The sequence below is a fragment of the Anomalospiza imberbis genome, chromosome 23, assembly GCF_031753505.1.
Source record: "Anomalospiza imberbis isolate Cuckoo-Finch-1a 21T00152 chromosome 23, ASM3175350v1, whole genome shotgun sequence".
NCBI lineage: Eukaryota > Metazoa > Chordata > Aves > Passeriformes > Viduidae > Anomalospiza > Anomalospiza imberbis.
Window position 1 is genome coordinate 7945279 of NC_089703.1, and position 27098 is coordinate 7972376.

Consider the following 27098-nt stretch of genomic DNA (forward strand, 5'->3'; position numbering starts at 1 on the left):
CCCCTCCCTCTTTTAATCAGATCACTTCCTTCTACTCCCCCGTTCCTCCTGGGCAGCCGGGGCCATCAGCAGCGCCGCCGGGGCAGGGCCGGCAGCTCCGGGCTGAGCCCGGCGCCCGGGTGCTGCCCGGCCCGGCCCGGCCCGGCCCGGCCTGCCCTGCCCGGCACGGCCCGGCCCCTGCCCGGCCCGGCCCGGCCCGGCCCGGCCTGTCCTGCACGGCACGGCCCCTGCCCGGCCTGCCCTGCCCTGCCCTGTCTACCCTGTCTGGCCTGCCCTGCCCTGCCCTGCCCTGCCCGGCCCGGCCCGGCACGGCCCGGCCCCTGCACGGCCCGGCCTGCCCTGCCCAGCCTGCCCTGCCTGCCCTTCCCTTCCCTGCCTTGCCCTGCCTTCCCTTCCCTGCCCGGCCCCTGCCCTGCCCTTCCCTGCCCTGCCTTCCCTGCCCGGCCCCTGCTTGCCCTGGCTGCCCTGCCTGGCCCCTGCCCTGCCCGGCCCCTGCCTGCCCACGGAGCCCCCTGCGCTCCCATGGGAGCCCCACATCCATCTCTCAGGGCTGGGATTGAGCTGCGACCTGCCTCGGGTCTGGGCGGCAGCAGGGCGAGCGCTGGGCTGCCCCAGGGCACTTCCCCTTCCCGTCTTTTACCCCTCGCTAGCGCAGGGAGAGAGGAGCACAGCTTGCAAGAACTGACAAAAAAAAGTCCCCGTCTGGGGACTGTACCAACACTATCCCCAAACCAACAGCTGGGACAACAAAGCTGAAGCACAGAACAGCCCCCAGACCAGGAAAATAAGTGGCCATGGGCTACAGGACCATTAACACCGGGCCTAGCTAAAGCTTGATACAGTCTCAGTAGAGCTTGCAAGTACTGGCCAAGATATTTTTTCTTCATTTCTATTTTCAATACAGTGCCTCTCTCTTTTCAGCCTATAGCACATTACTCATGGTAACACTCTAAAGCTCTGCTAAGAGCCTATTCCCTTCATGGGCAAAAATGTTTCTTGCCTCTCTTCTGGCCATGTGGGCACAGCCAAGCTCCACAAGAAACCTTGCCAAGACTGCCTTCCTCAAGGGTTAAACACAACCAGATTCATTCTCCCATTTATTTTCTTTTTCTACCCCCTTCCCAACTGCAGTCCTCCAAGTCATCAGGCACTGCTCTGCCTCCAACCACTATCACAACTGATGAGGTAACTCACCTGCTTCAAGTGCCACAGAGGGCTTGAGTGCAGCTGCTGCCAGCCTGGCCATCATAGGAGAGATTAATCCCTTACTAGCAGAGATCCTTTCCATTATAGAGGCTGCTGGAGCAGGCGAAGAAGTAGCCACTGGCTCACCAGATCCTGAAACTGCCTGGGATGAGGAATCTGTAGGAGCAGATGATGCTGGATTGGTGCCAGAAGAACCAGCAGTCATCAGATTAGCCGAGCTGGCAGGAAGTGGTGTGGAGACCCGACTGGGGATGATGGGGAAGAAGGATCCAGCTGCTCCAGGAAGTGCTGAGTTGGAGAGTGCCAGGGCCAAGGGTATATTGCTAGGAAGAGCCTGGGAAAGCAGGCCAGAGATCTTTGTGGCCGGTGTCATGCTGTTGGCAGACTTGGTGGCCTGTGAGGAAGCAAGCTCAGCCGCAGAGGAAGGTGCAGCTGGGACGATGAGAGAAACGGAAGACTGCTGACTGGTCGGGGAGGCACTCAGGCTGGAGTTCTTGGAGCTCATGGCAGAGAAGTCAATAAGGTCATCGTTACTGGACTCCTCTTGCTCGTTATCCTTGGAGCCCAGGAGTGAGGCAGGCAGGCCCAGCACTCCTGAGCTCCGGATGTGCCGGCGCTCGTGTTTGCGTTTATGGGAAGTCATCTGGCTGGTGGAGGTGAAGGTGAAACCACAGCCTGCCCTTATGCAGTGGAAGTGGTTGGTGGCTTTGCTGTAGACACAGCCCTCATACTTGCATTCCTCATACTTGTAGAACTTCTTGAAGCCATCCTTGGCATAGGCATCATCTTTGATGTGGTAGCTCTTGTGCTTCTCAATGTCACACTTGTTCTTGAAGGTGAATGTACACCCAGGTCTCCTGCAAGGGCATCGAGGAGAGGGTGGTTGGCTGTGATGGCAGAGCTGCTGTCTCCCGCCTCCCTCTAGGACAAAGACTGGGGCTGTAATGAGACAACCGCCCCAGCTGCAGAGGGGCTGAGGAGCTGTCTGTGGGTTAACCTGGGACACACAGGCAAGCAGATATGCTGCCATGTGGGAGAGCTGGGAAGCTCACTCCACTCTGGAATTGCCACAGGAACATGGGAATACAGGCACCTTCCACTAAAAGTTCCAACAAAACAGCAAGAAAAGGGGACTAAGATACAAATTGTGCTTTCCTACTCTTCCTGAAAACCAAAGAAATCAAAAGAAGAGCAGTTGTGTACAGAAGGCTAAGTCTGGCCCCAAAAGGGATGAGCTGGCTGGAGAGAACCCTACCATGGAAGTGCCATTAGCAGTGTATTAATGGCCTACTCTGAAGAGCACTGTAGTCTCTTTCCCAAATGATTCTAGGCTCTGTTTTCTAGTGGGTATCCTCTCCTCAGATCATACTCCTGCCTTCAGAGTGGTCTGTGGCACAATCCTGGAATTCACATCTACTCTGGTACATGAGTTTTCCCAGAGCAATACTGAGAAGGTCACAGCAGGGCAAATCCAGTCCCTGTGCATACTCGGGAAATTATGACTTGGCAGAAGGAGGCAAACAGACCACACAGCTCTGAGGCAGGACTCCTCCCCTTCCCTGCTGTCTCACCTGCAATGGAAGTGAGTGGTTTTCTGCCCGTAGAACTGGCATTCCACAGTGCCGCAGTCCTCCGTGGCACGGAACCGCTGGAACCCGTCGTTGATGAGCTGCGTGTTCTTCTTGTGAAAGTTCTCATGGGTCATCACATCAGAGGTGCTTGTATAGACCTTGTTGCACCCCACCTACCCCAGGCCCAAAGAGGAGTCATCAGCACAGCGGTTTAACAGCCTGACATTATTACCAGCAGCAATAAATACATGAGTAGCACACGTACATTTAATAGTTCCATTTGTGTGCTTCTCCTAGGGGTATTAAGTCATCACTTTAATTCTCAATCTAAAGACTGATAGAGCATAGAGCAGTTGTGAAAAAAACCAAACACAAACCAACTCTCTGGGCATGAAGCAGTAAGAAAAAAAGGGAGGACTGGAGGGATAAAATACCAGCTCTAGATAATCATGCCTGCTTGGGGAAGCAGTTAGTAGGGTTCCTGCTCTTAAAGAGAACAGAACACTAACATATGCTGTTGCTTTTTGTTATCTTGGAGTGACACAGAACAAAGTAGGATTTCATCTATTTGGGGAATATAAAATTGAGTGGGAATAAGTTATTTACTTCTTTAATCCTTCTGGGAGGTAAGGCATGCTGGTGCAACATGAGGCCAACCAGTCTTTTGAGCCTGTAATAAACGGTTTCACTCTAGCAAAACTTAAACCCCATGTTCAGCTGATTTTAGAAAACTAGTGACTTTTTTCCCTGTCACTGTTCAAGACTCTCACTTCAATAATTTTAAACTTGTGCAGTGAACGGGAATGCTGTGATGAGGACGGAATGCTGAAAACCTGCTTTCCTCTGGGTAAAGCGGGGCAACTTTGCCATATTGAGTAAAAACCCACTGGAATCTGAAAACGTCCTCAGCCCTGCCGCGGGAGGATTTTTTTTCTTTTCTTCTAGCACAACATGTGCCAATGCCTGCACCATCTCAGAAATGAAGAGAAGGAAAACACCACCCCTTAGTTCAGCCCAGGTTGATTCAAACAGGCAATAACAAAACCCATGACAAATACTCGGAGAAAAAAATAAAAAGGATCTCCAGCTATTTCCAATATAAAAGAGCCTCTCTCTCTCTCCACACTGACACCTTGAAAAAAGACAGGCCCTGCATGGCATAAAAAAAAAGAATTAAACAAAAGCGTCCTTAGGAATAATTTGCAATGCAGCTCTTGGTGCGAAAGCCTAAAAAAATGTCAGTTTATATAAACAACTAACTGAATTTTATCCACACCAATTATGGACATAAAGAAAAAAACCCCATGTGATGGATGGCACAAATTCTGCCATTTAAGCAGTATTTTCTTTAATTGGGAGTTTACATTCTGACACCTTTCCTGTAAGGCACTGCTTACATGGGCATGACTTTACTGGAAGACAGTGGGCACAGGATGGAATTAGCCATATATAGCTGTGTAAGCGAGGGTCTCTATTTGAACTCTGAGTGGCTTAAGGCTGTGAAACACTCCTTGTACTCTAAAAAAAAAAAAAAATATCAAGCAAATCCCACCCTGCTCAACTGAAGAAACTAAATAATCAATATTATGGAAGTGGTAACAGAAAATGTCCTCAAGAGAAAGACACATGAAATTCCCAATTTATCAAATGCTGCAAGCACATGCTTCAACCAGTCCCTACTCAGGACAGAACTCGAGTGCATGCCTAACATTTAAGTATGTGCTTAAGCCCCACTGACTTCAGAAAGCTTCAAGTTAAACATATGCTGAAGTCTATCCTAGCAAAGCATTTAAGCATGCGATTAAGGCCTTGTGACTTTAACTGGGGTCTTAAACTGCTGGGACAGGTCAGGAAGTCAGCCTGACTTTTCAGACCAGAAAATCTGTTTCCAAGGGTAGGCTGATCACTCTGCTTGTAACTGCACATTTTGAGGGCAATGGTTGAGGCCACAATTCTACTAAAACGAGTACACATCAAACCACTGAACCCGAGGAACGATCAGGGTAAGATCCAAACAATACGGTGTGTTCATGTCTAAAACAGTGAAGGCATCACAGTGGCATCTGTGCAGCAGCTCCAGCTCTGGCTGAAGCTGCTGCTGAAGCTTGGCTGCCCCTGAAACACAGCTCTCAGCCTAAACCTCACACGAGTGCCACTGGCAAAGAACATGGAGAACCAGGGGTGTTAAGTGCAGATATGTGACATTAAGGTTTAATTACTTTAGAAATTGATTATGGAGGAAATTAACCCAGTGCTAAAGGGCAGATGTGCCACAAGAAAGTCTGGTTTCAAGGGAGGGACAGATCAGATTTGAGTAGAGACAGTGTAGTGGCATTAAAGAAGTCCCTGAGTCTCAGAGAATGGGACTTCCTTCAATAAGTCCAAGACTTTGAGAAAACCTTGAGACCTGCTTTGCCTCACTGCATGGACAAGGCTTCTAAAAACTGAGAATGGGGCTTCCCTTTGCCATTCCCAGCACTCGGCACGACAAGTGCAGTGGGGACAGGGCATAGACTTGTCAACGAGGCTCCTGAACCAGAAGTGAGCAAGCCAGGCTCTGAACGCCCCCCCTGTGCCTTAGGACAGCCCCGTGCTCTCTGACAAGAGAGCGCGGGGTGGCCGGGACTCGCGAATGCTCGCAGAGCCCCCGAGGAGCGGCTGAGCCGCGGCTCCTGCGCTGCCCTCACCTGCATGCAGTGGTAGTGAGTGCTCTTCCCGTTCAGGTGGCAGCCGTGGTAGTACACGCTGCAGTCGTCCAGGGGGCTGAAGCGCATGAAGCCATGCTGCAGGGAGTTATCACGTTTCTTGTGCATGTTGTAATGCCGAATCACATCCTGTTTACTAGTGAATCTCTGCAGAGATACAGACACAGACAGTGAGACACGCATGATGCCAGTGGGTGAGTAATCCTGGGGGCAGGGTGGGTGTCTTTTGTTGTTGTTAATAGACTTATGGGACCAGGAGTTGAAAGCTTGGCAGTAATCACCCCAAGAGAATCAGATTAAAGAGGAATTGTGTGCATGTATCTTCTTGGTAAAGGGCAAGTAAATACACAAGTTCTAGAGTAAACATGACACTGGGGTGATGCCCAGAATCTGCTCCCTGCAGCTTTAAGATTGCAGGTCTTCTAACATAATTTTAGCTGCTACTATCTCAAGAAGTGCTATAGTTAGAAAGCAAACCAGTGAACTGAACAGCCTACATGCAACTCAGCCAAGCTTCCAAGTCACTCACTGGAGTGGTTAGCAAGACACTGGCTGCCACATTCACCTTGGACTAGAAATTGGGAAAAACCCTTTGCTGTTTTACACTGTCCTCCCATCCTAAGTCTCTTGTGTCCCCTAGAAGGTAGGACAGTTTTATCAGGAAAACAGGGACACAAGACTTTCTTCAGCTCACAGAACAAGATGCTTTTCTACAGAAAAACAGAGCTCAGAGCTCAATCTGTGTGACCAGAATATCCTTTTTAATCTCTACCTGCTTGAAGCAATGAAGGGGTACCCATTGTCAGAGCAGGCTAAGTGCCTTTAAAATGAATCTTTTTATTTCTATTTCCCACAGACATCAATATTTACCACAGAAGGTGAGAAAGTAAATCTGATTTTTTTAAAAGAAATCAATATCCATTTATTTTGAGCAGTAATTGAAAAGGCCTGTATTCTAATGTTTAACAACTTTTCTAGTCTGCCTCATAGGAAACAAATGATTATCACTTCCACTCTTTCCTCCTATAATATCAATCCTGATCAATCTCATTGGTATTGGCACGGGAATATATGGATATAGATTTCAACAGAAATCCCTTGGAGGCTGGAGCTATGATTTCCCAGGGCGTACATACAGGATTGCTATTGCCAATCATTGTTAATTTGTGCCCACTTATTACAAAGCGTTACTTATTCTAAAATATATCTCAGCCATAAAATAATTTGCATTTTAAAAAGCAGCCTAAATCCTTATTCCCTGTGAGACCAGACAGCTCCTTTGCAAGCAGCTTCCAGACTCCTTAGGAAATAATCATGAGGCCAATCATAATAATAGGTTTTTCTGTTTTTCCATCCTTTGTGTTTCTCTCTTTCTGGTGCAGGGATATCTGTGTCACAGTTGGGACAGACTCATCTTGATCACTCGATGCTGGGCTCGAAGGACCAGTACGTGCATCCCGGAGAGAAATTCTCCTTTGATCAATAGAAACCCACAGCCAAGCCCAGCAGCTCCAGATCAACTTCCTCTGCTGTGGTCAGGCTCATCCCCGTGAGACCCAAAGGGCTCCCAGGGCAGGGCTGAAGCTGTGTCTGGTGCACGGCAGAGGCAAACTCTGGGATTCCCGCTCACGCATCAGCCTGACCACAGAAATGCCAGTGTCAAACTCTGGACCTGGGATAAGGGTAAACAAACACAGCACGTGACCTGCTGGCTTGACGTGCATACCCTGGCAATTCTCCCAGCAATTACAGCATCACTCCTACCCCTGCGCCTTCCCCACAAATCCCACGCTGCTGCTGGTCTTACTGGGCGTTTTGTTGCAGATACTGCTGCTACAAAGTCACTCGGGCAGCAGGAGGGAAAGAGACAGACTAACAGATCAGCATTCCCTAGTTTCAGGCACAGTTTGTAACACAGCACAATTTATGCTCTCAGTGTTTCACTGATATAAATGTGGAGCAGTTCCCACTGACTTGAGCTGATCTATATTCGGCTCCTCGTTGTAGCGGTCTGAGTTTGGTTAAATGGTATTAGATTGAGTTAAATGGTAGCAAAATAAAGATCTGTTAAATTCAGAACATATCCTGTCCTCTCTCAGAGCAGCAAAGTGAACAGGCATGTGCACGCATGCGAGAGGAAAGCACAGGAGGACGCACACCCTCCCGGTACGTTCGGGGAGCCGTGCTGCTGCTCTGAGCGCTGCCCCACCTGGTAGTTGCACTCGGGGTCGAGGCAGTGGTAATGCTCTCTGTACTGGTAGGCGCAGTGTATGTGTCCACAGTGCTGGCTGCCAGAGAACCTGCAAACAGGAGAGAGGGAGAGACAGTAAACCACTGTTCTGGCAGCAATGCCTGTAAGCAAGGTACAAATAAACTAAGTCCTGTTCCTGCTTTTATCTTGCATGTTTATGGCATTAAACCCCACCTCCTTTATCCCCTCCAAGGATGGTGACCCTTGCACCTTCCCTTGCTTATTTGTCACTATTTAAAGGTGCTTCTTGAGCCGGATCACTCAGGTCCTGTACATCCCTAATCTGTCTTTCCCCTTGAAATTCATCTCCGTTATCTAAGTTGTTTACTTGGGGAAGCGTAAGGAAGGAGGGTTCCTAGAACTAAACACCACACAATTCTAGAATAGAGTTTAGATACCACACCAGCAAGTTTGAGAAACCTCCAATTACAGAAGGAGACAAATAAATGTTGGGCAAATATGGATTCTAAATTTTAAGTATAAGCCCACCTAGTAGGATATCAGAAAAGATGCATACAGCAAAGTTGAAAACTCCTGACATACAGGGTGGCCAAAAAGACCAGAAAGACAAAAATGCCGTATAATACCCACATACAAACAGTCAGTATGCAGAATTTATTGACTGACAGACACACCAGGAATTGGTATAAGGGGATGATCCAGTAATGGGGTAATCAGTGCAATGAACTCCCTCGTGTATATTCTAGAGGACCCTAGAAGAGCTGGAAAGGGAAAAGCAGTGGAGAGAAGGGGACTCAGAGGGGAAACATTCAAAGATAAAGTACCATCTGCTCAAAGGTTCCTCAAAGGTTCCTCACGTCACTTAAGTGCTAAACACAGCAGGAGTGCATATGATAAAGGGCATGGGAAAGAAATGAGGAAGGGCAACAGAAAATGAGAGGAAAATGAGAGCAGTGAGGGTGTCCTGGGGCAACTGAGGAATGGGGCAGGAGCAGGGAAGATTACAGATCATAATAAGGTAAGGTAATGCGAGGCTATGGGGTAGGACAAGTCTAGATGAAAAGCAATACTAAATAAGCCATTTCTGAAGCACAGTAAGGAAGAGGAGGTCAACTGTGGAGACAGCAGGGCCTCTAGGAGATGGAAAGGGGACTTAATTGACAGAAAAGATAGACATTGCTAAAAAATTAAATGACTTCTTTGCCTCAGCATTCACAAAGGGAGACAGGGACAGATGCCAGGAGCAGACATGCCTTTCCCTGGGGAAGGAGAAGAAATACTGCAGGAAATCAGGATCACGTCAGAACAGGTGATTGAGAAACTGGAACAAACCTCAGCAGCAGAGAAGAAACAAACCACAAGGCAAACAGCAGGGCTGGCTGCACAAACAAAGGTGTGGAACTGAGAGCAGAGGAAGAGATTCCTGCTCAGTGCCTGGGTGACTGCTAGGCTTGTCCAGGGCAGCCGCCAGAGCCACCGTGACACTGACATGTGGCTCCACAACACATGTAACCAACTGGTCCTGCTAGCCCAGGCCTTTATGTCAGCAGCACCACCAGCAGCTCTTCAAGGAAAGAAAGTGCCCCGTGGGAAGAGTCCTCTCTCTTCCACTGATGTGATGGGGAAAAAAGAGCAAAGGGCTGTGCAGGGCTGGAAAACTGTGCGGTGCAGGCCAGGCCGAGAGAAGAGGATGATACAGACCTTGCTGACAAATACACAGCAGTTCAAATTATTATCAAAAATGAGGATGCAAAGTGACCTGAGATACTAGCTGGAGTAAAAGAATGGCCAGACACCAATAAGATCTGATTCCAGGAGATGAGTTATTTGAAGCACCCTAGCAGGAATAACACATGGGCTCAGCTTTAAAAACATCAGCTAAACAAGCACTCCAGCACTTCCAACTCCTACCCTCCTTACCATGTGCCACAGAAAAGTGTGTGTGGTGTCTACAGCACAGGAAGGGAGAAACAAGTGTTCCACCAGGCTGTGTGCTGGGGAAAGGAGGGAAGTGGCAAACTCAGCACAAAGGGGAAATTCTGCTCCTTCAGTGTGCAAGGTTGGGCTCCTAAAGGGTTATATTATCCTGTGTTTCTTCTGACACTTGAAACAGTTCAAAGCTATTAATTTTTAAAGCGCAGCATCTGTTTAGGTTTTTCACAACAGGAAAGCTTACACACCACACACTTACAGGCATACACACGCACACATTTACATGCACAGACTCTGCAGCACATCAACACCCCCCTGAACTTACTTGAACGTACCCACAATTTCCATGCACATGAACAGACACAAATACACACACCTGAAACAAGAAACTCACAGACCAGCTCATCACACTGATATACAAATTCAAACTCCTAAGCTGTCAATACAGACACAATTAGATGCAATTGCACAAGAACAACCCACTCCCTCTTCCTTTACATTAATCGGTTCACCTTGTTTTTTCTTTGGCCAGAAAGTCTTGATCTGGCAAGAGTTGATAAATAAATAATAATAAAAATAATAAATAAAGAAGTCAGCATGCTTAGAGAGTGTTTACAGACTCATTACTCTGTAACGATGATGTGAAAGAAAAAAAAAAAACCCACCCCAATTACAAGGGGGGAGGAAACCCACACAGAAATAAATATTTAAGCAAGTGCTGCCAGAAGCACCATCTGCTGAGGCACTAATAATAATAATAATAATTTTTTCTGTGGTCTTTTTTTTTTTTTAATTATAAATATACAGGGAGGAGGAGGGGGAAAAACAACCCAACCCAAACTAGCTAAGTAAGAGGTTTTGTTTTGTTGTGTGAGAGAATGGATTATCCCTGGGCAGCTTTTGGCAGTGGCTTTGGCAAACTCATTAAGCTAATTATGCAGTACAGACATAAGAGTGCTGTGTCTCTTCTCCCCCCACCCCTTGATTTTAAGGCTTTAAACTGTTTTTTTAAATGTGTGTAAATTGAAGGGAAGTGGCTGTGCTGGCAACGGGTGGCTTGCGGAGCCTTTTAAGCAGGATGTGGTGTCCCTGAGGTAGCTCACAATCCTCTCTCAGCTACCTGCCTGACCCAGGGAAAGGGGCTTGCACAGCTCCAAAAGCAGTGGATGTGGCTGAAGTGTTTACAGCTCTCTACTTGAGAGGGGAATGGGGGCAGAAAGGTGCCAGGTGCCACCTCCTCTCCCACTGCAATTCCTACAATTCCTGCAGAAGTAAAAGGATGCTGCTCCTTCTGCCCCATGCAAAGAGTGGTTTAAACCCCTGCTTTCCTTCCTATATTCTATATACCCTACTACTCTACTGTCCCCCAAGGCAATGAATTCCCACATGCACTTGAGGCATTGCTGCTTGAGGAGCTGCCTGTGGTGGCACAACTGTCCTCCCTTCCCATGGGGTTTTCTGCCCCCTTCTTCTACATCTGGGATTTGGGCAAAAGGGAGGAAATTAAGTCACTTGTTGTTCCACTCTTGAGCTAGGGAGTGCTGTTCCCACTCTTTTTTCCCTGCCAAAATGCTCCCTTTACTTTCCTAGCAGCTGATTATCTCCCACAAGGAGACTCTCTGTGGGCTCTGGTAAGGTGGGAAAGCACAGCACACACTCCCTTCCCCTTTCATTAATAAGTGCCCGAGTGCTGGTGGGAGCAAACCCTACAGTTTTTTCCCTGGACAGAAGCGTTTGCTTGCTTCCCTCACGTCTGTCTGGATACAAGGGGCTTTTGTTGGGAGCCTTCCTACATTACTGATGGAGGATCCAACTGGCTGGGGGCAAAGCCTGATGGGCCCTTTATGCCATGAGCTCTAAAGCAGGCAGGTGTTATGCAATCATCTCCGCTGTCCTCTGGCTCTTGTGGCATTACTCACTTTGTCCCACCACAACAGCCTTGGGCTTCCTCTCAGCATCACTGTCCTGACCTAAGCATGCCCACAGCTGTGATAAGGTGCCCTACTCTGCACCTGATTCAGTGAGGGCTTCTCAGACAAATGAGCTGCAAAAATTTTCTAGGACAAACATGCCATGTTGATGCCAAGAGCTCCCTAAACTCAAGTCACTTGTGAATCTCTCCAGCCTAGATTCTCAGAGCTGAGATGCTCTCTGCTTGCCTCCTGCAGACAGCAGGACGTGGTAGGGGAAAAAGGCAGTGGACACAAAGAATAACAGCCAAGAGGCAGAACTCCCATTTAAACCCTGGGCTTCTTCAGTGAAGCAGTTTTCCACTATTTGTCACAAAGTCTAACAGCTCCAGGGAGCTAAGCATGCTCTTGGCGTGACTGTGTACCTCTCACAGCTACTGCTCTCCCAAGCAGGGGACAGAGCGAGTACAGATGCCACGGGAAATGGAAGTGCCAATGTCTGGTTTAAACACTCGATCCAGACAAGACCTCATCTCTCCCACCACCACTCCATCTTTCTACTCCCAGCCCTCTCCTCAGCAAAGTCAAAAGTTGTGCCTACCTGGCAATATACTTCTGGTAAATATTTACGTCTTCGCTGACGGCTGGTTTGTCAGTGGGTAATCCATTCCTAAGGAGAGACACACAGGGCAGAGCTGGTTAGCAGGAACAGGGCACAGCTTAAACTCCTTGTTTCACTCACACACCGCTGACAGATCAGGAGAAAGGGCCCAGGGAAGGGTACCAGCAAAGACACCTCTAAGTTTAAATTCCCTCCCCTCTGCTCTTCAAATCCTGTACCTTCTTTTCCCAGGGAACCACACAGGCTGTCTACCACCCTTCCTGCATTTTCCCTCTTTGCAGGACTCAGAGCAGTTTGCTGGAGAAACTGAGAAGATCAACCACAAAAACCTGTTTCTACAGAAAAAACGCCTATACAAAAAAGTGATGGCCACATGCAAACACCTCTCTGAAGCACCTGGCAGTGCTGCCCTCGTGTGCACAGAAGCTTTGCCCCTGGCTCAGCTGCAGGACAAGAGTCTCTCTGCCAGCCATGCTGTGAGCTATTGCCCATTTCCCTGTGGCCAGCAGCCCTGCTGCTCTGTGACCAGCACTGGAACAGTGGCTCCAGCCCCTGGATGGGGCTTAAAATGCCTCTTTTTTTCACAGATACCCCAAAACTCTAACAGACAGATTATGTATTTTAATCAATGAGAAAACCATCCCAACTGTCACATAAGCCTGGATTATTTTACTTCGTTAGGAAGCAGACAAAAATAACATCCTTAGTGAGTTCAGGAAGAGGGAAAATGAGATGCAGGGCCAGACTCCAGCCTACCCAAGAGACAGGGCTACCCCAATGCACCTCCAGACAGGCTGCACACCATCTTCTTTGTGTGCTTTGCCTGTGCCCAACCTCCACTCCTCCTCCGTGCAGCTCTGCACCCTGGTGCAGACAAGGACACTTTCACACAGAGTTCACTTGAAGGTAGACGAGTTCAGGGCAGGTTAATGGCATTGGATCTAAGAGAGTTTAAACCTATGGCAAGGGTGTATGTGCAGATGTGTGAGAGTAAAGGGTAATTCCTGCCAGGTTATTGAACCCAGTGAGGACTGGGAATGGGAAGCCACAGCCCAGATACCACAGTCAGCACTTCCTTCACCAGCACAGTTAATGGGCTGCTGTCTTTTATCATGGAAGCCTCTATCCAGTCAGCAGCCTGAAGGAGAAGGGACCAGAGCCCATTCTGTACTGCAGTGTGTGATCAGGACACAGCAAGTGCCAGGTTGGAGGCCATGGTCACCTCCGTTCCAGCTGCAGTCCCATCATGATGCCCTGGTTGAGGAAGTCCTGTGGCCAGAGGAAGGCTCACCATGGTGCTGGCAAACCCACATCTGGCAAGAGGCAGGAAACGAGCAAGAAAAAGGAAAACTGGGATCCCAGTGCAACACCACAGCAGATAAGAGGCTTGCTTATTCTGTTTGTGCCTTTAGGCACAGCTCTAGGATGGCGACTGAGCCCCAGGCAGCTGAGTGTTCTCAAGACACTTCAGGCACAGTCTCGGACCAAGTCACCCATCACAACAGGGCACGGAGTCTACAGGAATGTTTACATCACTGTGTTTTTAAGTAATAGGAGTCCCTGCCTGTCATCTGTAGCACATACAGGTTCATCCTGAGCAGGATCCTGAGCATCCAGAGCAGTTGCAGATGTTAATAATCCTCTGTCCTTTCCCAGACACCTTTACCAGGGAGCTCCCCATCTGTCTGCAGGCAGTTGATAAACAACCATTTCACATGGAAGACAGGTATCATCACATGGCTCTGCCTTCCACGTGGGGAAACAGGGAAAGTGGGTGATGCAGACTTTGCTGGGATTGCAAAGAGCATTCAAGCAAGCTCAAGGCCTCCTATGTCCACATACCAAACACAAAACAGCCTTTTTCCTCATCAGAGGACCAAGCAGTAGGGTGTATGTGATGGCACAGAGGGCAGGACAGAAGGCCCTGGACTTACTACAAATGATCCCAGGGGATTCACAGGTCACAACACTCCAGATTCACAGTGAGAAACAAGCAAACCCAAACCATGACAAGAAAGCAGAGAACTCTCTCCCTTCCTCCCTGCTGCAGCCTGACATACATGTGTATCTCTTCTACAGCTCCCACCTCTGGAAGGCACATTAAAAAGTAATCCAAGGTTTGGCAAGGCCTTCAGATACCTCCGTTCAGTCAATGGCATCACTGCAGAAACTGCTGGCAACGTATTCGCAGGAGGTTATTAGTGGTAATTGGGCTAATGAGTTTGCCCAGTCTGAGGGGTAATTGAATCACCTCTCTTTGTGTAAGCAAATTGAGAAGACACAGGCCTGGCCCCACAGAAGTAGGCATATGCCTAACTCCTATGGAAATTGATGGGAATTAGGCACCAAAATGTCTTCTGAGTTCTGGGACAAACAGAAAGCCCCATCCTGCTAACAGTAAAGTCAGCAGAGTCGTGCCTTTGAGCTAAATGGAAACAAGAATCAGGTTCTCCTTACAGACACAACCCAGATGCCTAGAAACCAGAGGGAGAAGAAAATAAAGTAGTTCCAACCTTGATCTTAAGAGTGCTGACAGCACCACGATCCCTCCTCTTTCATTTTAACATATAAACTCAGGAGCTACTGGACTCCAGATTCATGGCTACGACTGCTGATGGCAGGTCACAGCCTTAGCACAGACCAGATAAATAGAGATGTTAGGTGTAAAAGAGGAGCAGGCACTTTGACAGAGAGCAAAGAGAACCATCCCATGAACAATGCACTATTTAACAGTGCAAGAACTTGGAATTGCCCACTGAAGCACACACAGATGTATGGTATGATCCCCACTAGTACTTAGATAAGAAAAGTGGGACTACACTTACTTTACTGTAGAGACTGTTCCAGTTGTGATGGAGTCTGTCTTGGAGAAAGTTGATTTCAGGTACTCAGGAGTGTTGAATGGCAATGAGATGGACTGCTCTGGCCCGGCCACAGGAGTGCTGCTGGGGGTACTGGTGAGGGAAGCAGGGGCCAGGCTGGGGACTGGAGCTTTTACTGGAGCAAGCTTCTGAATGTTCCTCACATCATACTTGGAAGGCCGGCCTACCTTGCCTGTCTTGAAGGCGATGGCTCCTCCCATATCTGGGCTTCCTTCCCCAGGCTTGAAAAGGTGCAAGTACTTGACGTTTTCTAGGTCATACTTGGAGGCCTTCTTGTAAGTGTTGCCATTTTGTGGCCTGATGCTCTCACCCGTCTTCAGCTTTTGAATGAAGAAGTCATATTTGGAGGCCCGCGACATCAGGCCCTGCATCTGGGAACTGCTGGGAGAGGGCAGTGGCAGGATAGTGGCTTTGGTCTCCGTCAGCATGGAGGCATCGGGACCTGGCACGCGAATGGGCTGTGCCAGCATTGAGGACGGCTCTTTTCCCAGCTTGGAGCCCAGCTCCTCAGATTTGGCTAAGTGCATGGGCCACGAGAGCTGCTCTCCAGCTTTCAGTTTGCGGATGTACTCCTCGTACTTGGAGAAGCGGGCTCGTTTGCTCATGGCATCTTCGCCGGGGAGAGAGGCAGCAGCCGCAGTGGCCTCTGAGGTAGCAGCGTTCAGCTTGTCGAAGCTGATCTTGCGGGCCAGCTCATCCCGCATGTTCTGGTCGTCGTAGCCGAACATGCCCAGGAACTCGTTCATGGTGGTGGCGGCATAATCCCGCAGTGATGAAGCTTCCCCTGCAGTGAAACAGGAGAGGAGAGTCACACAAGGCACTGATTTTTCTTCTTCTCCCATACCAGCACAGTAGTGGTGGGGGGAGGAAGGGGAGAGGGGAATATGATCTACTGACGTTTGGCTCACTTGTTAGGTTTTATGACTCTTAAATTAATTTGTTTAAAAAAAAAAGTAATTAATACTGGGGTAAAATAAAAAGAGTTCATCAATGCCAGGAAAATCAATTTCCTAAATGTTCTAGCCGATGGCTTTTCAGTACATTAAACAAAGTTTCATAAATGTCTGTGCACTCTTGCCTTGGCCTAATATGAAGAAAAAGTAATTTTACTGGAAGTGAGACCAATGCCAATATGCCGAGGTTTGTACAGATATGTCCTTGTATATATTTGTGTATGGCAGGAGGTGCTCAGAGGATAGATGGCAGCATGTGTAAGGGTGAAAACCCATGTGAAAATTCTGTGTGTGTTGGTGAAGAGCAAGCAGGGCTGAGAGCAGGCAGGACAGCATGGTCTGAAATGGACAAGGGAGATGGGCAAGGCAATGTATGGGGTGGAGCAGGAGGAGGGCAGAATACAACAGTGCAGAGAGGGAAGAAAGCAGCAGAGGTGGAGATGAATCGAGGCAGAGGAAGAGCAGCAAAGGCTGTGTGCACGAAAAACCTGGCAATGAGTAGTGTGGGAAGGAGAGGAGAAGAGAAGGCAAGACAAAGACAGGACAGTTCCCCATCACTGCTGCAGTCCTTCCTTTCCCTTTCCTGGTCAAATTTGTAAGGATTCACTCAGCTTGCTCTATTCTTTCTCAATCCCTGTAACCGAACAGCTACTACTTGCCATGTGGAAAAGGGCCACAGTCCAGTGAATGCTATGGAAACCTACAGGCAGCCTCTCAAGCAGCCAGGAACAGCTTCCAGTAACACCAGGAAAGGGGAAAGTCCACACAGATGAAAAATAGGTAAGGAAGAGCCTTCTCTCCATCAGGATTTAGACTGAGGAGAGAAAGCTGTTGTCCTGATGTGGGCTCCAGGGAGGAGGAGAAAGCCTATGCTCCGGAGCATGGGTTGGGGAAGGGGCAGGAAGGGGTTAGTCTAACGGAGCCTGATTACAGGGAGGAAGAATGAGCAAAAGCTGTCCTTCCTTGGGTCTCTCCCTCCCTTCTTCCCTCCCCTACTCCCTCAGGCAGTTTCACAGCCCACCATGATGGGAAGAACACACATCTGGAGGTCACCCAATATCAGTGTAAAGGAGGAAATAAAGACTGCTCTGATGCGCCGGCTTGGCCTCGTTTAGGCTTCAGTCTGACACAGCGCTCCTCCTCCTCTCCCTCTTGCTTTCTCCGGCAGGGTAAAGATTTACTGTGTGCGGGAGTCCTTCAAACCTCCCTCATCATCTTTACTCAACACTTGCTCTGGCTCTAATGGGCAAGCACATTCCTTCCCAGGCAGCCAGCACAGGGAAGTACACTGGCAGCAGAAGGGAAGTTCTGGGCATGGGGTCTCACTCAAAACAAAGCAACACTGCCTTGAAACACAGTGGAAAAGGAAGGCACCAAGATGCTGCCACAGAACAGGTCAGTAGATCCAAAAGATTCCTAAGATGTGGGGAATCTGACAGCCAGTGATGCCACTTGCACAGGCAGGCACGTACATGAGAGCATTTCCGCGCATGCAAGAGCCTGTCAATGAGCACAGTCGAAGTTCAATAGCCATCAGCTCCCACAAATCAGTTTTCACAGGACTCTATGGAGGAAAAGACTGCCTGTGACGGGCACTAAATGGGCAAGACCATGAAGGTCACATTCCTGCTCCAGGATTGCCTGGAATAGCTGTTTTACCGCAGCAGAAGTGCTGCTGCACGGGTTCCCTGTGTACATGGTTCTGGGGGAAGGCAGTGTGAAGAACACGCCCAGAGCCTGCAAGGCAAGGGACAAAGCCACACCTGCTGGGATCTGGTTTAGCCCAAAGTGACCTTCCAGTTCCAGGCACTTAAGCCCAGCATTCTGCATGGGATTTGGGATGCCTGACTCCAGAATAAACACCCTGTTAGGCACAGAATGGGTGGCAATGCTCCTGCGGTGTCAGGCTCGGGGCGTAGCACAACCTCATGGGTTGGTATTAATTTTACAGGATGTTAAATGCAGAACCATTCCTCACTGGGTCCAGTAACAAGACTTGCCTGAAGGACACCTTTATCTTTCACACACAGCATATTAATTTTTTTCATTCTGCTTTAAAGCAGTTCTCCTCTTCACCTCTTTTTTTTTCCTTTTCCCCACTTCCATTTCAGTGTAACCCAACAAACCCAACAAAAGAGAATGAACCTATGAAATCCCTACTGGGTCTAACAATTTCCTGTTTCTGTTAAATCTGCTCTCCTTTCTTTTTCGACCTGTTGGACAACCCCCAGCTTCCCTCATAATGCCCTGATTTCCAAGCACTGCACAGAAAAACTCTAGCCAGCCTGTGTCAAGCTGCAAGGGGAAAAAGAATATCACACTGAGGATCTGATACAAAACTAAACAATTAAATGTAATTTTTGCTAGCTTTAGCCACTGCCCTGAAAGCCAATGTGCCCCATCTTTGGTACCATGTGGCTATACCTCAGTTGGTGCAAACAGTTAGATGCAAAATCCATGCCTATGGGAAGGGAGGTGGGGGGTGGTCCAGAACTTCTTTTGAACTTTGTGAAGTCTGAGTTCAGCTTTCACTGTCATGGATTTAATCCCCAAACCTACCTTTAATTCTGCTTTTCCTTTGCTCAGATTTGGTTCCAGACGATCACAACACCCTCCCTGATCAACAGCTTTGCTGGTGTCGCTCAGTCTTTCCTCACCCGCTTTTGAGACGAAGCTCTGGCCAGTTCCCACTGCTCACTGCCAGGAACTGCAGCTCTACTCATCCAGCATGAGCCCAACAAGCCCAATACATCCCCTGAAGTTACCACAACCTGCATTTAATTGCTCAGGCACCTAACATGAAGGACAGAGGCTCCTCCAATGGAGACACCCTACAGAAGGGAGCTGGCTCACCAGAGGGATCGTATGAGGCTCAGCCACCTCACTTCACATACGCTTTCAGACAACAGCGAAGAGGTAATTGATATTACCTAACTGACAGAAAACCCTCCTCATCTCCACAAACAGACAAAAACGAAGCAGGACAACAGCTGGGAAACACTCCCTGTGAGGAGTGTGGCTTCCTGGAAGCCACAGGAAGCATTATCCCTGTGTTTTCCTCCCCCTTCCCTGCACTGCATTTTCCTCTCCTTTCCTGTGTGATAATAAAGGGCTCCCTCTCTCCTTGCCGCTGCTCTCCATTTGTGGGCATTGCCAAAGAGCAGAGATCTGTGTGTCTCAGAGCAGCTATCATATCACAAAGGATCCGAAGCTAGCAAAAAAGATGCTAAAAATAGCCTGCAGCAGCACACTATATATGGAAGGAAAAGCAAAACAGCCCAAATGGAGCGCAAGGTCTGGATACTGGGGGATGGGACATCCCAGCCAGGGCTCTGTCCTTTATTCTGCTTGGGAGGGAAGATACGTAGACCTGGGGGATACAGGATGATGAGCAAGAAACTGGCACTTGGCGTGTATGCTCTCCTAAGTGGAGTCTCCCCAGGAAATTAGGAAGAGAAAACTCTCCTGGTTGAAAACAGGGCCAATGAATATTCCAAGAGACTTAGCCAAGAAGCTAAGAAAAGAAAGGCAGATCCAAAAGCTTGTACGGGGGAAGCTCCTACTCTGACTGCTTTAGCCCACTATGTAACAGACAAAGTGAAGAACATGTGTAGGAAAATCTGCCTGGGTATGTGTGCGTCAGTGAGCGATTGTGGAAAGGGATCTGTGTCAGAGACTGCACTGAGAAATCTCATTGCTATATATAAATGTGCACAGAGAAGCATGGGCCAGTCAGTGGGCAAGAGAGGGTGCCTGAATGAATGAACAAGCATATCTGCACATCCAAATCAGCTTCTGACACCCATCTCCTGACAGACACCAGCTTTGTGACTCCTGAGTGTGCTTCCCAGGTGGACCAGGGAAGAGGCACACAGGGCAAGACCGAGCACCGACTCCTTAGTCCTGTTTTTCCCAGGGGAGGCTGGAAGAGAAACTCCATCTTGTTTCAAAGCATGAGGCTTGAGTAGCATTGACTGAGTCTCTGTGAACTTCTGCCTGATGCACAACCAGCCTTCCTGTCAGCCTGGAAGGACACAAAGGTGGCCAGGATTTGGCAACGGACCACAAGAGGTACTGGTGGAAGACATGGGCAATAGCTGAATCCCCAGAAAGGGGACAATGTGTGTACACACCAGGACCCTGGGAAGCAGGAACCCTTCTCATCCCCATATAATTAGGATCACTTTTCCTACTGACCAAGAAAGCCTGTTAGATGTAGGATTTGGTTTTGTGTTTGGCTCCTGACTTCCACACGAGTTTCCAGCTGAGGCAAGTATGGGCTCAGTTTTAAACACTGCTCAGCACTGTCAGCTCTGTACCCTCTGTTCTCATAGGGAGCAAGTGGTGCTTAGAATTTTCAAATCAAGGTTTCTGTGATGACTCCCCCAAAGCCACTTTGACTGGGAGGGCAGAGCTGTATTCCTCTCCTTTCATCTGACTCCTGCGACCCCCCAACTCCTACAAAAAAATTCCTCCTTTTTGACAGACAGAGTTCCAAATCCCACTGGAATAAGTTCAGATCACACTCACTAATGTCAGGTCTTGAGAGGACTCGGTGATGAACAGCTGAAAACTCATTTCCTGACCACTGACAGAAAAAGTAAAGGAAAATAACGTCGTCCTTTCCAAATCAAGGGATGTTTCTTGTGCTTTCAGGAAAATGTTGCAAATGACATTTACAACAAGGTTCTTGAAGCAGACGCTCAAGACACAGCAGCATGTCTGTTTGCAAGTCAAATCCCACGTGGTTCTATATGTAAACTGGACGCCTCATGTGCCATTACCTGCCTTAGACATAAATGAAGCTTCAGCTCCCCCCCTCCTCCTCGAACATTTACCCATTTTTGCATAATCCTTTGACAATACAGCCCTGCAAAGGTATTTTACTTAAATGTCTTCCCCCAGTGAGAAACCTCAGCTTCTTTTCATTTTCCCTAGTTTGGGAACATTTTATTTACATTTAAGTTCCCCTCCTTTTAGTTTTCATAGCAAATAAAAGCTGCAAATGGTGAGGTAGGGTGGAGTGGTGTGAATTAAAACAAACTAAACCAGAGTCCAGGCACAATCACCTTGTGTCTGGGAACGACAAGGGCTTTCCTATCAAAGGAAACTGAAGGTCACACTTTCCCTCATTGATCTTGCAATGTTTGTTAATTACTCTGTCACTGATGTGGCGAAGGATAATTAAACAGCTCTGTTTATATCTTATATGCATAATTATGTGCGCTGCCGCTGAACTCGTGAAGACTAGAGAATGCGCCTCTCCAGAAGGGGAACGGACAGACGGAGATGAGTTTCAGCTGCATTATTAACAGGAGGAGGAAAACATGCGCGCACACAAAAGGAGGAAAGTTTGATGGATTCACAAAGTGCTGAGATCAGGGGAGGGGTGCGTGCAGGTGGAGCAGATTAGGGGAAGATCTTTCAATTACAGATCCAGCCCAGCTGAGTGACAAATGGGGAAGGAGCTGCTCTGCCTTAACGGAGAGAATTCAATTCACCCAAAGCTTTTATCAAGGCTTAGCACTCATACACCCCCTCAAATCAACCTGGGGGAAACCTGGGTATCAGAAAGGGAGCGAGAAAGTCATCTGAGGCTTTCCCCAACATCTCTTGTTGAACTCAGCTTTTGAATGAACCACAAAAATGAAGCAATCTGAAAATAGGAAACACAGCCAGAGGAAGAACACACGAGATGGTGGGGGAAACTTTGGTTAGGGAGCGGCATTTTCACCAGCTCGATCCCGAGCTCAGGGTGGGCAAAGCTCGAGGACTGAGCCCCTTGTGAGGGGAGGCAACACCACGATAGAGCATCGCCTCAGCCCCTCCGCCCGGCCGAGGGACCACGAAGCAGCAAGAAGGGATCGCGACATTCAGTGTGGGGTGGCTTTCTAGGGGCTCTCTGGGGACCATCCTAGCCCTGCCCTGGCTCAGTTCAGCCTCCCGCAGGCTCCCCCCGATCCGGTCCAGTCCCTGGAGGAACACCTCGGCGGCCATTCCTTCCAGAACCTTGTGCCACGTGAGGCCATGAGTGTGGTTAGACAGCCCAGCCAGCCCGTGTGCGGACGCCCTGCAGGATCCACCTGGGATTTGTCACAAGACAAATCTCTGCATCTCTCTGCTTTCATGAGAATACAAGACCAGGAAACCATCACCCCCCCCCAGCCATGGCCATCTGAGTGGTGTGAAGGAGTCTGGAGGGTGAGATTTGCCCTACCCAGGGAATTTGTGGTCTGGAAAGAACTATCCAGCCACATCCACCCTCACACCACCCTTCTTGGGAAGGGGAGGCTAAGCCAGAGGCAAACTCCTTATGGTCCCAAGAGCGAAAGGCTTCTGCAAGGGGATCAGGGCTCTCACCCTTCCCCTTGGCTGCAAGTGCTGCAGGACAAAGAAAATGTAACTCTGAAGCTGCCCTGTGTCAAGAAATGGAGGGGAGAGAGGGCTTACCTGAGGTGGTTCCTGCCCCCAGCTTGGAGCCTGGTTCGCCACTGGAGGACCGGTAGGCATCGTCCTTTGCTGGCCCATCTGAATCCCTGTCATCCAAGAAGTTGCCATCCTGTGAGACCCTCAGAGCGTCTGCCTCGTCCCCGTTATCTTCCTCGTCGCTGCAGCCCTTGGGCTGCACCATGTAAACCCCTTCAGGGGGCACCTCTGTGCTCTCGGTGCCTTTACATTCCTTGCCCTCTGCTCGCCCCAGCAAGGGCTCCTCATTGTACTCCCCGTTCACCCACTTCTCGATCACTTCCCTCCTTTTGTCCTCCTCGATCTTCTGCACGCAGCTGAGTCCATCTGAAAACTCTGTCCCCAGCTCTTTGGTCCCAGGCTGGGGCAGGTCCTTGTTGCTGCTCTCCTGCTGTGGCCCCTTGTCTGCACGTGCCTGTTCAGCTCCCCCGTGGTCGAAGATGACTTGGCGGCTCAGCTTGGCACAGATGGCATTTAGCTTCAGGCCGCCTTTGCGCTTGGCAGCCATTGCGGGTTTTCCTGAGGCTGCGTCAGTGCATATAGTTCTTTCAGCTGGGAAGAGAGAGGAGAAAGAAGCAAGGAAGGGCATTAGTGGCATCAGACAACTTGAACCCCAACAGCAAAAGGATGGTGCCAACCCAGTGGGCTTTCAGGCATGGCCAGTCTCATCCTTGGAAAGGTGGAGCTACTATGTGCTTCCTAGGCTCTGAGTGGAAGCCCAGCCAGAAGAGCATGGTGAGAAGCATCCTCTGAATCTGCTGGGACCAAAATATGCCACTGGCCACAAGAAAGAGGCACGTATTTGTGCTGGGACAGACCTGGGCTTTAAAGACCCCAAACATCTCAGGCAGGTGAGCACAGCACCAACCTTTGCTCCTGGCTGAGGCAGGATACGAGTTTGTTAAAACCCGGATTGACCTCTCCTTCAGACTGCAGCACCACCTGCTTTGGATCCCCAGCTCTATCCCGGATGTAGTGGGTGCCAAAACCACACCAGCCAGCGACTGCACCCAAGCATCTCTAGCAAGGACAACAGCTTCCCAAGCCTAACCCTATGGACAGTGCAGAATTCACCTAAAGGAGTTTGTGCATAGTCTCAGAGAAGAGAACCAGTACGCACCTACAGGAACCAGTATGGAGGACAGGAGCCCTGGCAAAGTGTGTGTGCTGGAGCACCACAACTGGACTGGTGTGTCACAGTAGTACGGAGAAAATCGCTGTGGGCTGGTACTGGCTGATCAGGCCCCTTTGCCTGCTCACTCTTGCACACAGGAAATTCTGCTCTCATACTTCCCAGCACAATCAGCTAATTAGTGTGAGTTTGTTATTTTAATGTAGTTTATTCATATGTGACAGCTAGTAAAGGAGGGGTGAGAGAAGGTGGGGGAGAGAGGAAGAAGGTAAGGTCTTAACTTCAAGGTCACGGAGAATCTTGAACTAAATGGTCTCTATCAGAGTCACTTGCATAATTATTGCACCAACAATTAACAAGGTTCAATCCCAAGTAAAAGCAAAATAATTATTCTGAAGCAGCTGCATTGTCTCATTTCTCTCTTTATTTCTGATGCTTCTGAGAGATGCCCAGACTAAAGAGGGTTAAAGGACGGAAGGCTGCAATGGGCACACAACCTGGCTCTTCCCCCAGAGCAGAGCTAAGGCAGACCCTGCCCTGCATTCCAGGGCTCAGGCAGAGCACTCAATACAACACTTGCTGGTCACACATGCCACAAGAGTTACTGTGGGGATATGGCTGGAGCTGGAGGTCCCTCCAAAATGGGGTCTTGGATTTTACATTGTCCTGAAAGAGGGGCCAGTCACATGTACAGCGAACAGAACACGTCTCCAGATCTCAAACGATGAGAACGGGTTCCTCTACTGCACAGGACTCCCTCGTGGCAGCTCAGCTCACACCTCCCTGTCACCAGCACAGAGGTGCTGCTCCACAGAAGCACAGTGAGATTAATCAGACCCCCTACAATGCACCCAGAAGCCACCGTGACAGCCCCTAATCCCATAACATGACAGCCCAATACAAACAGACTGAAACTTTAGACCTGCTGTCCAACAGCCAGAGAGTGGCTGCTTAGCATAAACTTCTGACAGCTTCAGACACGCTTCCCTGTCAAGGACTGCAAGAAAAATAAGCCCCCGACAAATATATCAGCCCCCCACACAAAGGGAGGCAAAATGTACTCCTCCACTTTCCAAATGCACCCCCTGGCACTAACACCTACGTGCAATCATGCTTTCAGGAAGGGAAAGCACACGATGCTCCCAAACACGTACCTCCCCATCTAGAAATTACAGCTGTTCAAAGAGCTGTGTGTATGCGCTGGCACACTCCGTAAACACAGTCCTACATGTACAGGTTAAGAAGTCCCATCTCCCCAAAATACATTCCTGTGCCTTCCCCCACACATTCCTTTTTTCACACATTCCCCAACACAAGCCTGCAGCCCTCGCACACACAGATGGGCACAGGCAGATGCCCATAGAGCTTCAAGTCTTTATTTGCTGGCATCTTCCCTTCCAACTGCATTCCCACTATTTAGGGCACAAAGTGAAGGCTGATCCTATGTCCAACTGGTACCCCAGAGGGAATCTCAGGAGGCTGCTGTGAGCTCCAAGTGGAGCCTGGCCAGGACACCTACAGCTCATGCCTGTGGGCTCAGGCCAAGGGCCAGGAGAGCCCCGTTGGCTGCAGGTGGCTGGGACGGAGCCTCCATGTGGTGCCTGCCCGGGGCCAGGGCACTGGGTCAGCATGGAATCACCAGCCTCTCTCCCAAACACTGCCTGGTGATTCCCTGTCCGTGCTCTCACGACAGCCAGCCCTACTTAACGGGTGAGATCAGCACTGCTCGCAGCTGGAGATAACTGGGAGGCAGACATTCGGCAGCCCAAATCCTCACTGCCCTACCCCTTTCTGCCAGGAAGGCAGATCCCATTATTCTGGTCTGGAGGTGAGCAGCCAAGTGTGTGCACCAGCTGGCAAATGAATATATAAATATTTATTCAAAGGAAAAGAGGAACAGACGTTCCTGAGGCTGCACTTGCCGCGTATGCAGCAATTCAGGGAGCCTGCAACTTGTCTTCCATTCCTGCTCTGCCTCCTTCCATCTCACACACCCTGGCTTTGCCCCTCTACCTCTCCAGCTTCTGCCCCCCAGCTCCTGCCCTGCCCCTTGGCATCTTTCCTTTCCCTTCTTTTGTTTGGGATTTTTTCTCTTCAACATTTTGAAAATCTTTTCTTAAAGTTTAAGCTAAAAATAAAGCAAGTTCTGAAAACATGCCACTTCCTGATCTATAGAACTAACCCTCCCAGAGACCTTCCTGGAATGAGATTTGCTCTGAAATACCAGGGCTCTATATCTCACCTATTCCAATATAGGTGTAAATCAGAACTTCCAGCTTCTCCTGCCAACCTTGCAACCACTTCTCTCCAAGTCTGGACACATTTTATCTTTTCATTCCCTTACTTCCTTGTCTATGGGATGGGAGGGACATTCCTGTTCCCTTCTTTTAAGCTGTCAAGTCCACGAACAGAAGGGAAACCCTTCTTACAGAGAAATGCTGAACATGAGCCTCAGGTTGGAGGAGACCAGAGCACCTGTGTTTCATTCTCTCGGGCAGAGGGAGAGAAGCTGAGCTGCCAGATGAGGGATCTTTGTATCTGCCCAAGGTCTGGACTGCCAGATCCCAGAAGCCAGGCAGAGGCACTCTCCCCCCAGGCCGAGCTCCCCACCCCAAATCACTGTTTAAAGATTCCAGGCTAAGTAAACATCCCCCTTCATTTTCTTCGTCTAAATAGAAATGTTTTGATTTCACATCAATCTAAGGAAGCCATTTATAACCTGATCCTGTCACACGGACTTTTCATCTCTGCCCGGGACAAACTCTCCCACAAGCTCTATTTACACTGAGCACTTCCTCTGAAAACAATGCCACCGGGAATTTACTCCTCTTTCCCCCTCTCCACACCCTTCGAGGAGACACAGGCTCTTCCCCCCTCTGTACCCATCGCCGTGGCATCTTGATGGCAATCCTCACTTTGAAGGAAAGGTAGATCTTGCTACAACCAGGGCTGGTGGACATAGCTCACCTCAGCATTTCGCTGCCCTGCCAGCCCAGGCTGCTGCCCCTGCTTCACCCCCTGCCCTGGGTGCCCATGTGCTGCCAGCACCTCACTTGCAGACCCTGGCTCTCTCCCTCCCCGCAGCCCTGCAAACACCACTGGCTCACCATCAACTCCACAGTGCGGTGCTGCAAAGCTGGGCACGGCTTAGCACTGCCTCCCCCGAGGGAGAAAATGGGCTCTGGGGGACACACGGTGTGCAGGAACAAAAGGATCTGCAGCCTGGACAGAAACGGGCCATCCCAGCTAAGGGGCAAACTGCTACACGGATAAGTGCGGCTTTGCAGGGAGAGGAGGAGAGAGCCCCAGCCTGGCTTTAGCACGGGGTTAATGAAAACACACCCTGGCAGGGGGGAGAAAGGGTCCCAGCTGGAAAAAAGGGCGTATGGGAGCTGGATGAACCAGCTGGCATGGGTGGAGGGTAACAGCAGGAGCTCACTGCTGTGGGAAGAGCCAGGGTGCAGGGCAGACCCCTAGACCCCTGCCCCTGGGGCAGGAGGGCCTGTTC

General features: G+C 49.4%; 1 protein-coding gene across 33 annotated transcripts in view; it reads right to left on the bottom strand.

Annotated features, from left to right (window-relative positions):
- Positions 1-27098, bottom strand: part of CASZ1 (castor zinc finger 1) — a 273107-nt gene that overhangs the window by 20701 nt on the left and 225308 nt on the right. For all 33 annotated transcript variants that reach the window (XM_068171699.1, XM_068171689.1, XM_068171695.1 and 30 more), the window contains 7 exons: positions 22444-23010; positions 14984-15824; positions 12138-12206; positions 7692-7782; positions 5465-5629; positions 2778-2950; positions 1195-2063 (listed from right to left, as the gene is read on the bottom strand). In XM_068171699.1, the coding sequence (XP_068027800.1) occupies positions 1195-2063; positions 2778-2950; positions 5465-5629; positions 7692-7782; positions 12138-12206; positions 14984-15824; positions 22444-22966 (2731 nt within the window). In that variant the 5' untranslated portion in view covers positions 22967-23010. The remainder of the gene's footprint in view (positions 1-1194; positions 2064-2777; positions 2951-5464; positions 5630-7691; positions 7783-12137; positions 12207-14983; positions 15825-22443; positions 23011-27098) is intronic.